Source organism: Pelophylax lessonae (assembly GCF_965119305.1).
Source record: "Pelophylax lessonae genome assembly, chromosome: 3".
In the NCBI taxonomy this organism is placed as follows: Eukaryota; Metazoa; Chordata; class Amphibia; order Anura; family Ranidae; genus Pelophylax; species Pelophylax lessonae.
In genome coordinates, this window is record NC_138770.1 from 466,914,114 (window position 1) to 466,928,641 (window position 14,528).

Below are 14,528 nucleotides of genomic sequence, written 5' to 3' on the forward strand. Positions count from 1 at the left end.
CAAACAGACCTGCTGGTGTCAGACACTGTACACAGTCAACTGTTTTATTAGAAGGAGATTATGGCCAAACCTAGAATAGACCACATCGATAAAAAGAATTATCCAAGACAGGTGTCATATGTATATTGTACCACTACTGATTATTGTAAGGTGTGACAATTCCCTCTTATATTTTATTAGGACAAAATCACACAGTAGATGATGATGATGATGATTAATTTTCACAACTCCTTGTGAGAGTGGGAAGGAAAGCTGAGGAATCTATCTTTCCTGGACAGACCCAGGAAAGATATGTTCCTCAACTTCCCTCCTTCAGCAGCTCAGAGCGCCCGCACATGATGAGGCAGGGGTAGGTGGGCAAGTGATCCGCAGCCAAGTTAAAAGCCCTCTACTGTCAGAACCGTCATGTTACTAGCCTAATAGTATGCAGGGTCTCAAGACGACCAAACTACCTTAGGAAGCACTTCCCTAATTTCTTCCAGAATATTGTCACTCCAGTGGGTGACCCATTGTCCTTGGATCCCCTCAGTTGTATTACCAGTACTACCTGAGACTTCACTGAGAGGGATGAGGTTTATGAGGATAAATGCAGATAGAGGTTTGTGCTCTGAACTGTTTGACTGGTAGACTACATATTAACCTGACTGAGCCATAGGGACATTGCTGCAAAGTGATTATGTATCTTTCGTAATCTGTTTTGTATTACTCTACAATGTATGCATGTTCTCTGGCATCGTAAACCTGATTCACAATTTTACTTCTAACTTTGTATCTGTTTAGTAGACTTCAAATTACAGTTAATACCCTGTCAGATTGTTCGGTCGATTACCTATTCTGTAAAACTGTCACTACCAGATTTGTGGTATTTACTGCAGTTTTTGTATTTCATTTAGAAGAATTGACTCTTCGCTTTTGCATGTCATGTCATAATTCCAAAAAAAACCCACAAATATCACACGGTATAACCGTTAGTGAATTGACTCCTGTGTCTCTCACTACAGAGTGAAGCAGACTCTGTTTACTAAAGTCATGACTAGTGAAGCACAGGCCAACAGTGCCAGTAGGTGCAGCACTGGCCACTCATGCTTGCACTATACCCTTTCCACTAAATGGCACTGTACCAATAGAGATGGAAAGCCTGACACAGGAGGACGTATCTTCACAAGACCAGAAGAAGTACTGCTAAAAGATGAGAAAAAAGGAAGCTGTCAACTTCTGAGCAGGCTCTGTAAAGGGCTGCTTTACTAAAGGATTTGAGAGCGTTCATGTGTGAAGATTTACTTTAATTATCTGATCACATCTAGGTCTCAATAGGTTAGCTAATTAACTGGCTGGAAAGCACATTTTAGTGACCCCAGGACTGGACACACTTTACCAGCTTGACCATGGTGGCAAATCTATGCTTATTTGCCTGGCTCACTGCTGTTCTGAGTAGATGTTTTTTTAGTACAAATTTGGCACTGATCATGTACTCAAAGTAAAAAGTGACTGAGAGAAGAAGTAGAAAGTGTTTGTTTTAATGCCAATGACAGCAGGTGGGCCTGTGCAATAAAGTTGCTAAAATGCTTCCAATGTATGTAACTGTCTTAAGGAGAACCATTTTTCTCACAGCAAATATAAAGTATACATATTTAGGTTACAAAATATATGTAATATACAAATGATACATAAAATATACACAACAGCCTTCACAGCAGTGGATTGTTAGTTTGTAAATAGTAGCCCAAACACTATTAGTTAGGGTGCTAGTTCCAGAACAAAAAGGCAGCATGCACAATCAAGGTTGCTAACATCTTTGCAACATTTGTAAGTGACCAGGTTAGGATTTCGTTTTTTTCACAGCAATTTGGAATTGATATTAGTAATGTACATAAAATGTAAACAGATTGATTCGATGCTTGGCCGACCAGTAGGTGGTATACAATGGCCTGTTTCTGTACAGGAGCCTGAAAAAAATGTGGGAAGTACCCAAGTACATTTTCTTTTCACACACAAATTGTATTCCAGCATCTTTGCAGGTTAGTTGTACTGGAGTTAAGAGAGCTCAGGAAGTTTATGGTGTTGGTGCAATGGCGATAGAGATACTAAATATATAATATTTTAGTAGTAAAACTAATATTATCAATTGGTATACAGTAAACCCCCCCTCCATTGCGGGGGTTATGTTCCGGACCCAGCCGTGAAAAGTGAAAATCCGCGAAATAGAAAAACTATATTAAAATGCATTGTAGGCATGTTTTTTTTTACTGTCACTGTACGCGTAAAAGCATTTTAAGGTCTTTAAACACACTTTTAAAACAATAGAAACTCATTTAAACACATAAAAAATACGGAGAGACATAGCAAGAGCTATGGAAAACACAAAAATATCTAATTTTTAATGATTTATATAGTAAAATAGCATTACAAAAAAAAAACGCAATATTCCGGGACCTCAAAAACTGGAGCGGGGGTTTACTGTATAGTATAAAAAAGCAGCTTCAATACATTTTATAAACCTACCTACGAAAGACCAGTGTGCCAGACTCAACATTGTAGTCACTTAATTTGTGATCAAAATGCATCTTCACATTTGGATACGTTTCAGCAGCTGTTAAGAGTTTAAAGAAATACTCATGTTAAAAAAGGATATGTCACAAGGGTAACATCTGTGCTGCATTCTTCAACCCTTCCAAAAATACTAGCTGCATGGATTGCTAAGCTGATCCTCTAGGCTTATCACAAGCTGACAAAATGTTTGTTTTATTCCTTTAAAGTCCCTGCAAATAGAGAAAACACCTGAAATGAACTTGGGTTCTAAATCCTATTGTAGGCTGACAGCACACAACATTTTTGTGGGCTGTTTGGTGTCAGTCCTACCCAGTTGCCTTTTTTCTAAGCTACTCAAACCCACCCACTCTCCTCGCCTCTGCGATATCCACACACTCATTTTTCATTCAAATTAGGAACTAGGAGGTCCAACATTTTGCTTACTAAATGGATATAAAGAAATGCTTTTTTTAGGGTATATTAAACAGGCCAAAGTGTAGAAAAATACAAGCATGATTCCTGGATAGAATTCACATACATTTGAATAAGGGATACCTAAATTGGTTGTAACATGATCACCTTGCAAAATCAACTTATTCAGTTTAAAACATACATATTTGTATCGATATAAAAATACATTATAAATACCTTTTTTTCCCCTTTATATATGATCACATTCCATCTGTTCTCAGCTACATAAGAGCTTGGGGAAGGAGAAGCAGTGGCACAATGAGCTTCCCAGTGAATGGCTGTGCAGCAGGGGGGTGTCAGGACAAGTCTGATCATTGGAAAAATTCCCAGCATTACTAGGGAACTGACCATGGTGTGGTGTTCTGCATAGTGTGGTCAGTTTTTTAATAGGAAAACAGAGGGACTAGCAGGAAAACCAGGGATTTCACATAAAGAAAACATGATACTTTTTCATACAAGTATATGGTACAGCAGGCATATATCAGAAATAAGAAGTTTAGGGGTAACAAACGCTTTAAATATATTTTAGCTTATTTTGTACAGTTTGCAGTTTTTTAAATTATGTATTATCTGTATATGTAGTAACAGGTCTGCTAATGCATCCTCACTCTCTGGTAACATGATAACTCTCTCCAGCAACATAGAACTCTCTTGGATCACTTTTGTGCAGGTCAGTAACACATGCATAATTGTGCGCTCTTGACCTGCACAGAAATGTGCTGCTCTTTAGAACATGCACGGGGTGCCATTAAATATTCATGGCACCCCCACACATTGGAACCTATGAATTGGCTGCTGCACCCGTGAAATGTGCATGCAAAAACACATGCACCAGTGTGAACCTAGGCTTATAAAATGGCAGCATGTGCTTGTGTCATGCATGCAGTTTTGTGTTCTTGTGAAAAGAGTTTTCAATAAATTTACATCAAACATGTATCACTCACCATCCAGCAATTCTTTGTTCAAGTTTGCTCGATCAACTGACAGGATATACTGAAGTGAAAAATAATTATATTATATTATATATGATATGGAATTTTACATAAATATTTAATACAATTATGTAAGCAAACTTAAATTTTCACATTATAGTAACTACTAATGACACAAGATTTGGATTATTTCATAGTCTAAAATGTAAACTAATGCCAAATGGAGTTTTTCAGTGTAGTGAAATTCCAGATGTGATAAAATGGGGAGAAGATCTTTGTGGGTTTTATTTTCCATTAAGTGGTAGATGGTGTAAATGTGTCCCACGTTGCTTTCCCAGATTAGTGCAATAGCAACCAGGCACACCGCAATAGCCAGCCTTCTGGCTCAGTAAAACAGTCAAGGGGTTACCTTTTAAAATTGCTTGCTGTTCAACTTGAATGGGAAATAGGGCATAGGGAGCTGTGAGATATTGAATGTTATACCAAATACCTTCAGCTTCAAAATAGACTTCACTGTGCTTCCAGGCATTAACAAAGCCTTTGACATTTTTTTTTATCCATCTCCTGAATTGTGCCTGTCCACAACTTTATTCCAGAGATCTTTTGACAGTGCCTTGCCACCCATTTGTTATAGTGTTCTTCAGTTGAGCTATTAGGGACTGAAATGCTCCAGAAAACCGACCGTTCGACTTACCGGTAATGGTGTGTTTCTACAAACCTTCCAGGACAGCAACACATGAGAAATGAGAGGCTCCACCCTACAGGAAACACACTCAGTTCACAGCTGTTTAAAAGGCCCTACACTTCCCGTTGTCACTCAGTTGTAAAAAAGTAGTTATCCAATCGATTCACAAGGGATATACAACCACTTACCACCTATTGTTTACATTCTTCCCTCACCCTTTTAACAGGGTGGGAAGTAGGCCTGCCATCCTGGAAAGTTCGTAGAAACACAGTTACTGGTAAGTCGAACAGTCGGTTTTCTCCTCTCACCTTCCAGGACGGCAACATATGAGAGGATAATAAGTAACCACAGTAGAGATTGACCAATTATCTGCAACACCGATATATCTGGGGCCAATATGCACTTTCCCTGATATATCTGTATCTGCCTTTGGATTTACCGATATTGCCGATATTTTCATGACGTTCTGCCTTCTAACACCGCCTCCCACGCCTGCGTGGGCCATATGTGACGCCATTTCACTGCGCACTGCACAAGATCTCTGCCTTAAGACCGCCTCCCACAGTCCGGTCTGGTCACAGTGCTAGCCAACCATCCACCCACAGGCCCTGGCCTCAGCCACCCACCACAGGTTGCCAGCCACCAGCCATCCGACCCACAACAGAACAGGGTGCCAGCAGGCCAGCATCCAGCCACCCACTCCACAACAGGGTTCCAGCGAGCAAAGCAGCCACCCAGATGACACCAAGACAGCCAACCGCCAGCATGACCAGTGACCACACAGTGTTCTAGCAAGCCAGCTACCCACAACAGGCCAGGGTGAGTGAGTGACACCAAGCCAGCCACCCACACAACATGGTGACCCCAAGCCAGCCACCCACCACAGTGTTCCAGTAAGCCAGCCACCCACCACAGTGTTCCAGGCAGCCACCCACCCACACAGCACAGTGTTCCAGCAAGAAAGCCACCCACAACAGGGTGACACCAAGCCAGCCAGCCAGCCAGCCACCAAAGTGTTCCTGCAAGCCAGCCACCCATAACAGAGTGACACCAAGCCAGCCACCCACCACAGTGTTCCTGCAAGCCAGCCACACATAACAGGGGGACACCAAGCCAGCCACTACCACAGTGTTCCTGGAAGCCAACCACCCATAACAGAGTGACACCAAGCCAGCCACCCACCCACCACAGACTGTTCCTGCAAGCCAGCCACCCAGAACAGGGTGACACCAAGCCAGCCAGCCAGCCAGACACCCACCACAGACTGTTCCTGCAAGCCAGCCACCCAAAATAGGGTGACACCAAGCCAGCCACCCACCACAGTGTTCCTGCAAGCCTGCCACCCATAACAGGGTGACACCAAGCCAGCCAGCCCCCACAGCGTTACTGCAAGCCAGCCACCTATAAACAGGGTGACACCAAGCCAGCCAGCCCCCACAGTGTTCCTGCAAGCCAGCCACCCATAACAGGGTGACACCAAGCCAGCCAGCCACCACAGTGTTCCTGGAAGCCAGCCACCCATAACAGGGTGACACCAAGCCAGCCAGCCACCCACCACAGACTGTTCCTGCAAGCCAGCCACCCAGAACAGGGTGACACCAAGCCAGCCACCACAGTGTTCCAGCAAGCAAGCCAACCACAACAGGGTGAAACCAAGCCACCCACACTGCCAGGCATCAGCCACCAGCACCAACCCACAACAGGGTGCCAGCAAGCAACCCACACTGCCAGGCATCAGCCACCAACTCACAACAGGGTGCCAGCAAGCAACCCACACTGCCAGGCGTCAGCCACCAATCCAAAACAGGGTACCAGCAAGCACCCACACTGCCAGGCATCAGACACCAACCCACAACAGGGTGCAGCAACCACCCACACTATCAGGCGTCAGCCACCAAATCACAACAGGGTGCCAGCAAGCAGCCCACACTGCCAGGCGTCAGCCACCAATCCAAAACAGGGTGCCAGCAAGCAACCCACACTGCCAGGCGTTAGCCACCAATCCAAAACAGGTTGCCAGCAAGCACTCACACTGCCAGGCATCAGCCACCAACCCACAACAGGGTGCCAGCAACCACCCACACTGTCAGGCGTCAGCCACCAACCCACAACAGGGTGCCAGCAAGCAACCCACATGGCCAGGCATCAGCCACCAACCCACAACAGGGTGCCAGCAAGCAACCCACACTGCCAGGTGTCAGCCACCAAACCACAACAGGGTGCCAGCAAGCACCCACACTGTCAGGCATCAGCCACCAACCCAAAACAGGGTGTCAGCAACCACCCACACTGCCAGGCGTCAGCCACCAACCCACAACAGGGTGTCGGCAAGCAACCCACACTGCCAGGCGTCAGCCACCAACCCACAACAGGGTGCCAGCAAGCAACCCACACTGCCAGGCGTCAACCACCAACCCACAACAGGGTGCCAGTGCCAGCAGCAGCAGCAGCAGCAGCAACTTCAGCAAGCCATTTTTTTAAATCTATTCTGTGTCTTTCAAATAGAAATGGAGATGGATGAGGAGAGAAAAAGTAAAAGTGTGGTCTGGGACTATTTCTCATCTCAACCTTCTCCAGGAAAAGCAGCAGTGTGCAATACATGTACAAACAACATGATGTAAACATAAACAAAAAGAAGGGCACACCAGCCTAGCGCATTATCCTCAGTAGGCTTTTATTGGTAAAATATTAAAAAATGGCTACTCACGAACATGCAATGTAAACCAGCATATCAACTCCATCGAACAACGTCCATGATGTTAGAGTCCAATATCTCGTAAAGGTGAAAGGCTAACGCGTTTCGAGGCAGTGCCTCCTTCTCAGAGGCTCTGAGGAAGAGGCACTGCCTCGAAACGCGTTAGCCTTTCACCTTTACGAGATATTGGACTCTAACATCATGGACGTTGTTCGATGGAGTTGATATGCTGGTTTACATCGCATGTTTGTGAGTAGCCATTTTTTAATATTTTACCAATAAAAGCCTACTGAGTATAATGCGCTAGGCTGGTGTGCCCTTCTTTTTGTTTATGTTTACAGTGTTTTGTTGACCACCCCGGTCGTAGAGGGCAGCAAGGCTTAGCCATTAGTGGATGCCAAGTGAGAGTCCTGGGATAGAGGCAGTCCAAGAACCTGATTCTGAGGGCAGGAGCAAGGTGCTAAGCATCGCAATTTTCTTTCTGGAGAACAAACAACATAAGCATGGGATCAATAACTGCAAAAAACAAAAATATGTCAAATCTTTGGGCCTATATAAGAGGTCATCATATTGAATTGTATCATACATCACAGAAAAAAAACAAAATATCGGTCTCAGTATCGGCAACAAAAAAACGATATTGGTCGATCACTAAACCACAGGCCTACCTTAGGGTGGGACCACCACCTGTAGTACCTTTCAGCCAAAGGCTAGGTCTTGCTGAAACAGTACCTCTACTTGGTAGTGCTTCAGGGAGGTGTCATGGCTGGACCAGGTGGCTGCACTGCAAATCTGTTCCCAGGAAGCTCCCATTCTCGGCCCAGGAGGTTGTCAGTGCTCTGGTTGAGTGTGCTTTCAGCTTTGCTGGTGCAGGAATACCTGAAAACTCATAGGACATAGTAATAGTTTGTCTGATTCACCTAGCGACTGAAGGTTTAGATGTTTGCAGTCCCTTCCTTGGTCCAGAGTAGAGGATCAAAAGAGGATTAGATCTCCTAAAACTCCCTGGTCCTCTGCAAAAAAGTGAGGAGGTATCTCCTCACATCTAAACAATGACATTTCATTTCCCCTTCATTCTTAGGACTATCACAAAAGGATAGTAAGGTTTTCTCTTGCGTCCTGTGAAAGGCAAATGCTACTTTGGGCAGATATAAAGGATCTGGCCGGAGGATAATCCTGGGAATCTGGGAAGATCAACAAACGGTTCTTTAATCGAAAGACCTTGTCAGTCCCCTACCCTTCTAGCTGCCATGACAGCTAAAAGGAAGGCTAGTTTTAGGGTCAAAAACTTAAAGGGAACCTCTTCTATAGGTTCAAAAGGGTTTCTAGATAACGCCTCCTCTAGAACCCTAGTCAGTTCCCAAGGAGGGAACCTATCTCTTGTGACATGAGTAGCTCTATGCCTAGCCGTCAAAAATCTTGTAACTAAAGGTTGTTTTGCTAGTCTCGCATCTAGAAAAACTGAGAGATCTGCTATTTGTTCCCCAAGGGTGTTAACTGCCACACCCTTTTCCACCCCATCTTGTAGGAAATCCAAGATTATGGGGACAGGGGTGGAAGAAATTGGCTTCTGCTTACACCAGGTACAAAATATTTTCCAAACTTTTAAGCATATTTTCCTCGTTACTGGTTTCCTGCTCAGGAGGAGTGTCTATCACTTGGTCTGAGCAGCCCTTTAATCTAAGGATCTGGAGCTCACTAACCAGGCCGTCAACTGGAAGAACTCCAGCCTGGGGTGCAAAACTGGTCCCTGCAATAGTAGATCTGGTAGGTTCGGAAGCTTCCAAGGAGGCGCCACTGATAGCGCCGTCAGGGTCTCAAACCACGCCCTCCTTGGCCACCATGGTGCAATCAGGCAATCAGGAGGAGGCAGAGGCCTGGGGAATGACTGAGCTTCTGTCGAACTTGAGGGATTAGAGTTAGAGGGGGGATGGCATAGGCTAACTCGAACTTCCATATCTGGGCCAGAGTATCCAGGCCCACCATCCCTCTTTCCTGTGAAAGGGAGAAGAATCTCCTTACCTTTGTTTTGTAGGCTTGAAAATAGGTCTATTTCTGGGCAGCCAAATTTACGGACTACATAGTTACATAGTACATAGTAGTTGAGGTTGAATAAAGACAATAGTCCATCCAGTTCAACCTGTGTAGGTATGTGTGGGTGTATTAATTTCCTATAGCCCTGAATGTTTTAATCTTGGAGATGTATGTCCAAGAGTCTTTTAAAAGTAGTCATACTCCCCGCAGTTACTACCATTTGTGGAAGAGAGTTCCACAATCTTATTGCCCTTACTGTAAAAAACCCCTTTCGTAGCCTGAGGTTTTGTAAGTTTCTCTATCCAGAAATCGGCATTCCTAGCTATGCAGGTTGCAGCCAGTGCTGGGGCCAAAGTGGATGAGTTGGCATCCTAGGCTTTCTTTAGTAGAGATTCTGACTTATGGTCCATGGCATCTCTGATATTCCCTGTGTCCTCAAAGGAGAGGTCAAACCTCTTAGTCACCTGAAACAGGGAGGTATTCAATTTTGGACTATTTTAGGAATTTCTGCACCTCTTCCTCAAAGGGGAATCACCTTTTCTACGCCTTTGGTCTGACCAAACTCCTTTCAGGAACCTCCAATTCTTGAAGAATTAAATCAAAGACTGGTGAACAGGAAAACTTTGGACTGGTTTTTAACCAATCCTTTATACACCTTATACTGTGCCGAGGTCTCCTTGGTGGGTCCTGGGATTTCTTCTTCCGTAGCATAAAAAGATTAAAGGAGCCCCTCCACATTTTCCAGACCAAACTGATTTCTGTTTAACTTGGTCTCCTCTGCCTCACTATCTGGTTCCACATCAACCTCCTCCTTAGAGCTAAGCTCAGACTTTGACTGACTTCCTGCCTCTCCTAAGTCCTCCTCTTCCCTAGCTTGAGCAGGGGGGAAGACCCTGAGAACCAGGCAGAAAAACAGATGACCCTGCCTTGGAAAGTAAACTCTCATGAGAAGAAGGGCCCTCTTTAGGGGTTAGCTCATCCGGGTCTGTTACCTGGGCTGAAGCTACAGAGGTGTGAAAGGACTGGATAGTGGCTAGCATTTCCTGCTGAACAGATTTAGGGAAATCTTCATTAACCACGAAGCCTCTTTACCAGCCAGTTTGTTAATATACCTATAACAAAAGGGCTTGGTATGAGATCTGGGCAATTACCACACTTCTTAGAAGAGCTAGTGCTTGGATACAAGGGGTGGTTTATCAGAGGCCTCCTGGGTTCCACCTTGGGATTCTGCAAAAGAAGAGGAGATAAATACAACATCACTCTTCCTGCCCCACAATAAATTGGCCACAGGCCCCCGAGGGGGAAAGCATGGAAACTACCAGGGAATAAGGCTGACACGGGTATTATCCCACAAATAGGGAGACGGCACTTGATTTGCTCTTGCCTGCAGCTACTTGCACCACCTTTCCCTCCATGAGGTGGCTTACGGTGGGCTTCACACTTCTGGCAGCTTTCTGGCTCCTGTTAGCTGGAGAGTCTGCTGCCTTACCACCACCATGCGGGTCCGGCGTCCCCTTTGTGCTGGACTCCCTCTCCCGGGTTGCACTACGCATGCTCTGCCTCTACCATTTACAAACTGGAATTTCCGGGTTCAAACCGAGACTTGGAGCGCGTGGAGTCCTCCCCAGGCCACCGCTATGTCCTGCTTTCAAACTTTCTGGCGTGGTTCCTGCCTACAGGGGAGGACAGGAGGAGGAGACCCCTGCTATAGAGCGGGCAACAGGCGGAGGGACCACCACAGTTGTAAATGACTGCCTTTGTCACCGAGGCGACCTGTGAGAAGCCCATAAAATGCATGCAGGAAGAGTGTGGCCCTCACTGGTGTTCCTGAACCTGCCTCACAGGGGGACCGTCCGACTCAAAGTCTTCAGGTCAGAGAAAAAAAACAAATGTTTCGCTGTAGGAGAAACACAATCAATACTGAGGGACAAGGGGAAGGGTGGGGCCTTTTAACAGCTGTGAACTGATTGTGTTTCCTGTAGGGTGGAGCCTCTCATCTCTCATGTGTTGCCATCCTGGAAGGTGAGAGGAGAAATGTGATTTTAAAAAGGGGGGGCGCGATTCTTTTCTAAAACAAATGTATGTACATCATATGCATTAAGGATTATCATGACAGCGCTTGGGGAATGGTAAAGATAGCATTAATCCATTGCCGCTGGCATCACGGAAATTAGCCTTCTTCCATGGCGCTAAATACAGTATCTCATAAAAATTAGTACACCCCTCATATTTTTGTAAATATTTTATTATATCTTTTCATGTGACAACACTGAAGAAATGACACTTTGCTACAATATATCTAAAGTAGTGAGTGTACATCTTGTTTAACGGTGTAAAGCATCACGGTGAGTACACAACCACTACACTGACACATAGGCACACATTTAACCCCCTGATCACCACCCAGTTAACTCTTTCATTCCTTGTCACAGTGTCTCTATATACAGTATACAGATAATTTACTGATCACTGTATTAGTGTCACTGGTAATGCCACTTAGCGCCAGCAGAAGTTAGCAGTAGTTAGCATCAGTCCCAGATAGGTTTAGGGTACCCACTATATATCCCCTGATAAGCTAGTTAGCATCAGTGTCAGTCTTCGTATAGTGTCAGGGTCATAGTTACATAGTTACATAGTTAGTGAGGCTGAAAAAAGACACAAGTCCATCCAGTTCAACCTATGATGTGTGTGTGTGTTTGCTTTTAACCGTACATTGTATACCCCTGTATGTTGTGGTCTTTAAGGTGTCCATCCAATAGTTTTTTGAAACTATCAAGGCTCCCCGCTGATACGACTGCTTGCGGAAGAGAATTCCACATCCTTACCGCTCTTACAGTGAAGAACCCCTTACGCACTTTAAGGTTAAACCGCCTTTCCTCAAGTTTTAGTGAGTGGCCACATGTCTTATTGTATTCCCTTACTCTGAATAGTTTGTTCCTTATGCTAGGGTCGCCAGTACAGTATTTGTACATTGATATCATATCCCCCCTCAATCGTCTCTTCTCCAGAGAGAATAAGTTCAGTGCTTGTAGTCTTTCCTCATAGCTGATGTCCTCCATTCCCCTAATTATTTTTGTTGCCCTTCTCTGGACTTTCTCCAGTTCCAGCACATCCTTCCTGAGGACCGGTGCCCAGAACTGGACAGCATACTCCAGATGTGGCCGGACCAGAGTTTTGTAGAGTGGAAGAATAATCTCTTTATTTCTGGAGTGAATCCCCTTTTTTATACAACCCAGTATTCTGTTGGCTTTGCTTGCAGCGGCTTGGCATTGCATGCCACTTCCAAGCCTGTTGTCTACCAGTACCCCCAGGTCCCTTTCCATCCTCCAAATCCGCCACATTTTCTAATAAAGTTTTAACCCCCTGATCGCCCCCAGTTTACCCTTTCACTCCTTGTCACAGCCTCAGACAGCGTCAGATTTTAACCCTTCGATTGCCAGTAACACTAACACATACACTATATACCTCCATTACTAGTATAGTGTCCATATCTTTAACCTGATCAGAACCATACTAGCATTCCCAATAGTTTAATGTTCCCAAAAACATGACATTAGCAGGATCAGCCCTGACATCTGCGTTTAGCCCCTCCGCCCAGCCCCCAAGAAGTGCAGTATCAACAGATCACTGTCACTTCCAATACACAGCACACAAAAATCGCAGCGTTAGCAGAGTCAGGATTTATCTCTGCTAGCACTAGCAGTTATTTTTTTTTTTTCATAGCGGTTTCAACAGTCCTCGACAACCAGGTGTTTTTTTTTACCTTTGAGTCACACTAGGTACCTGTATATTTAGTGGCCAAAATGTCAAACAAAAGGTACACTAGTGAAGAGGCCTACAGGGTACTAAGCATGACGACAGATGAGAGAGATGGGGATTCCTCACTTTTAGAATCAAGCTCAGTATACAAATCAGTAGAGAGAAGCAGGACCCTCACAGATAACAGGGACCTCTACTCCGTCAGAGTCAAGGTCAGACATACCCGACCCCGTTCTGTTGCTGAGGTGCAACAATCATACAACCATATGATTCTCGAATGCAGCAGTGTCAGTACTAATGCCACTCAACATTCTAGTGAACTGGCGAGTACCAGTTGCCTAGTACACCCTGGTCATAGACAAACTAGTACTGCAGTATCACTTGGTGATGTGGAGAGTATCATAAGTGCAGTTCAAGCTGGTGCGGTGGCTAGAACAAGTAGTGTCCCGTAGCCTGTAAAGCCCATAGTGCCCTTCCTGATGCACTTGCAAATCCTGATTGGCAGCCCAGAGATTCTGCAGCGCCCGTACTTCCTCCATTCACTGGCCAACCCGAAATTGCCACTTTTTAGACACCTCTTTCAATTAGGAATTGGCGCATGTGGCGCCGTGCAATCTAATAGCTGGGGCTTCCCCTAATGGGGGAATTCCTTGCAGTGAAGTGGAAAGACAAACGGAAGGTTTTCTTTCTGTCTTCCATTCACGCAGATATGGCAGTCCAAATTACAACGGCGACTGGTGTTGTTGAGAAGCCCCTCTGTGTCCATGACTAAAATCGTAAAATGGAGGGGTGGACTTCAATGACCAGATGATGGAGCCGTACTTAATTGCCCTTAAGACCAGATACTGGTACAAGAAAGTGTCTGTATACTTACAATTGGCTCTTTTCAATGCTTATGTACTATACAAAGCATCTGGAAGAAGTGGATCCTTCCTAAAATTTATCTATCTATCTATCTATCTATCTATCTATCTATCTATCTATCTATCTATCTATCTATCTATCTATCTATCTATCTATCTATCTATCTATCTATCTATCTATCTATCTATCTATCTATCTATCTATCTATCTATCTATCTATCTATCTATCTATCTATCTATCCAGAAGGTGCTGTGGCCAAATTTCCCAATAAAGATGCAGTAAGGCGGCTGCGTGAGAGGCATTTTCCCTGTTACCCCTACCCAAAGAGCACCCCAAAAAAGAAGCCATTCTGTAGCAAGCGCCAATATAGGCGTTACACCCGCTATTTTTGTCCCTCCTTTCCTGGCCAACCTGGTCTCTGCATCTGTGACTGTTTTCTTCGCTACCACACACTAGTGGAGTAGTTGTATAGGGTACAGCACGGCACAGTCTAGGGCACACTTTCACACAGGGTCTCAAAAGAGGTTAGATGCCTATCAAATTTTGAGAGACGCTAAG

At 44.8% G+C, this 14,528-nt stretch overlaps 1 protein-coding gene across 1 annotated transcript in view; it reads right to left on the reverse strand.

The window, feature by feature from the left end:
- The window catches only part of KMO (kynurenine 3-monooxygenase), a 104,811-nt gene that overhangs the window by 44,155 nt on the left and 46,128 nt on the right, over positions 1–14,528 (reverse strand). Inside the window, exons 5-6 of the mRNA XM_082251414.1 lie at positions 3,945–3,993; positions 2,503–2,590 (exon numbers count right to left, since the gene is read on the reverse strand). Of these exons, the coding sequence (XP_082107540.1) occupies positions 2,503–2,590; positions 3,945–3,993 (137 nt within the window). The remainder of the gene's footprint in view (positions 1–2,502; positions 2,591–3,944; positions 3,994–14,528) is intronic.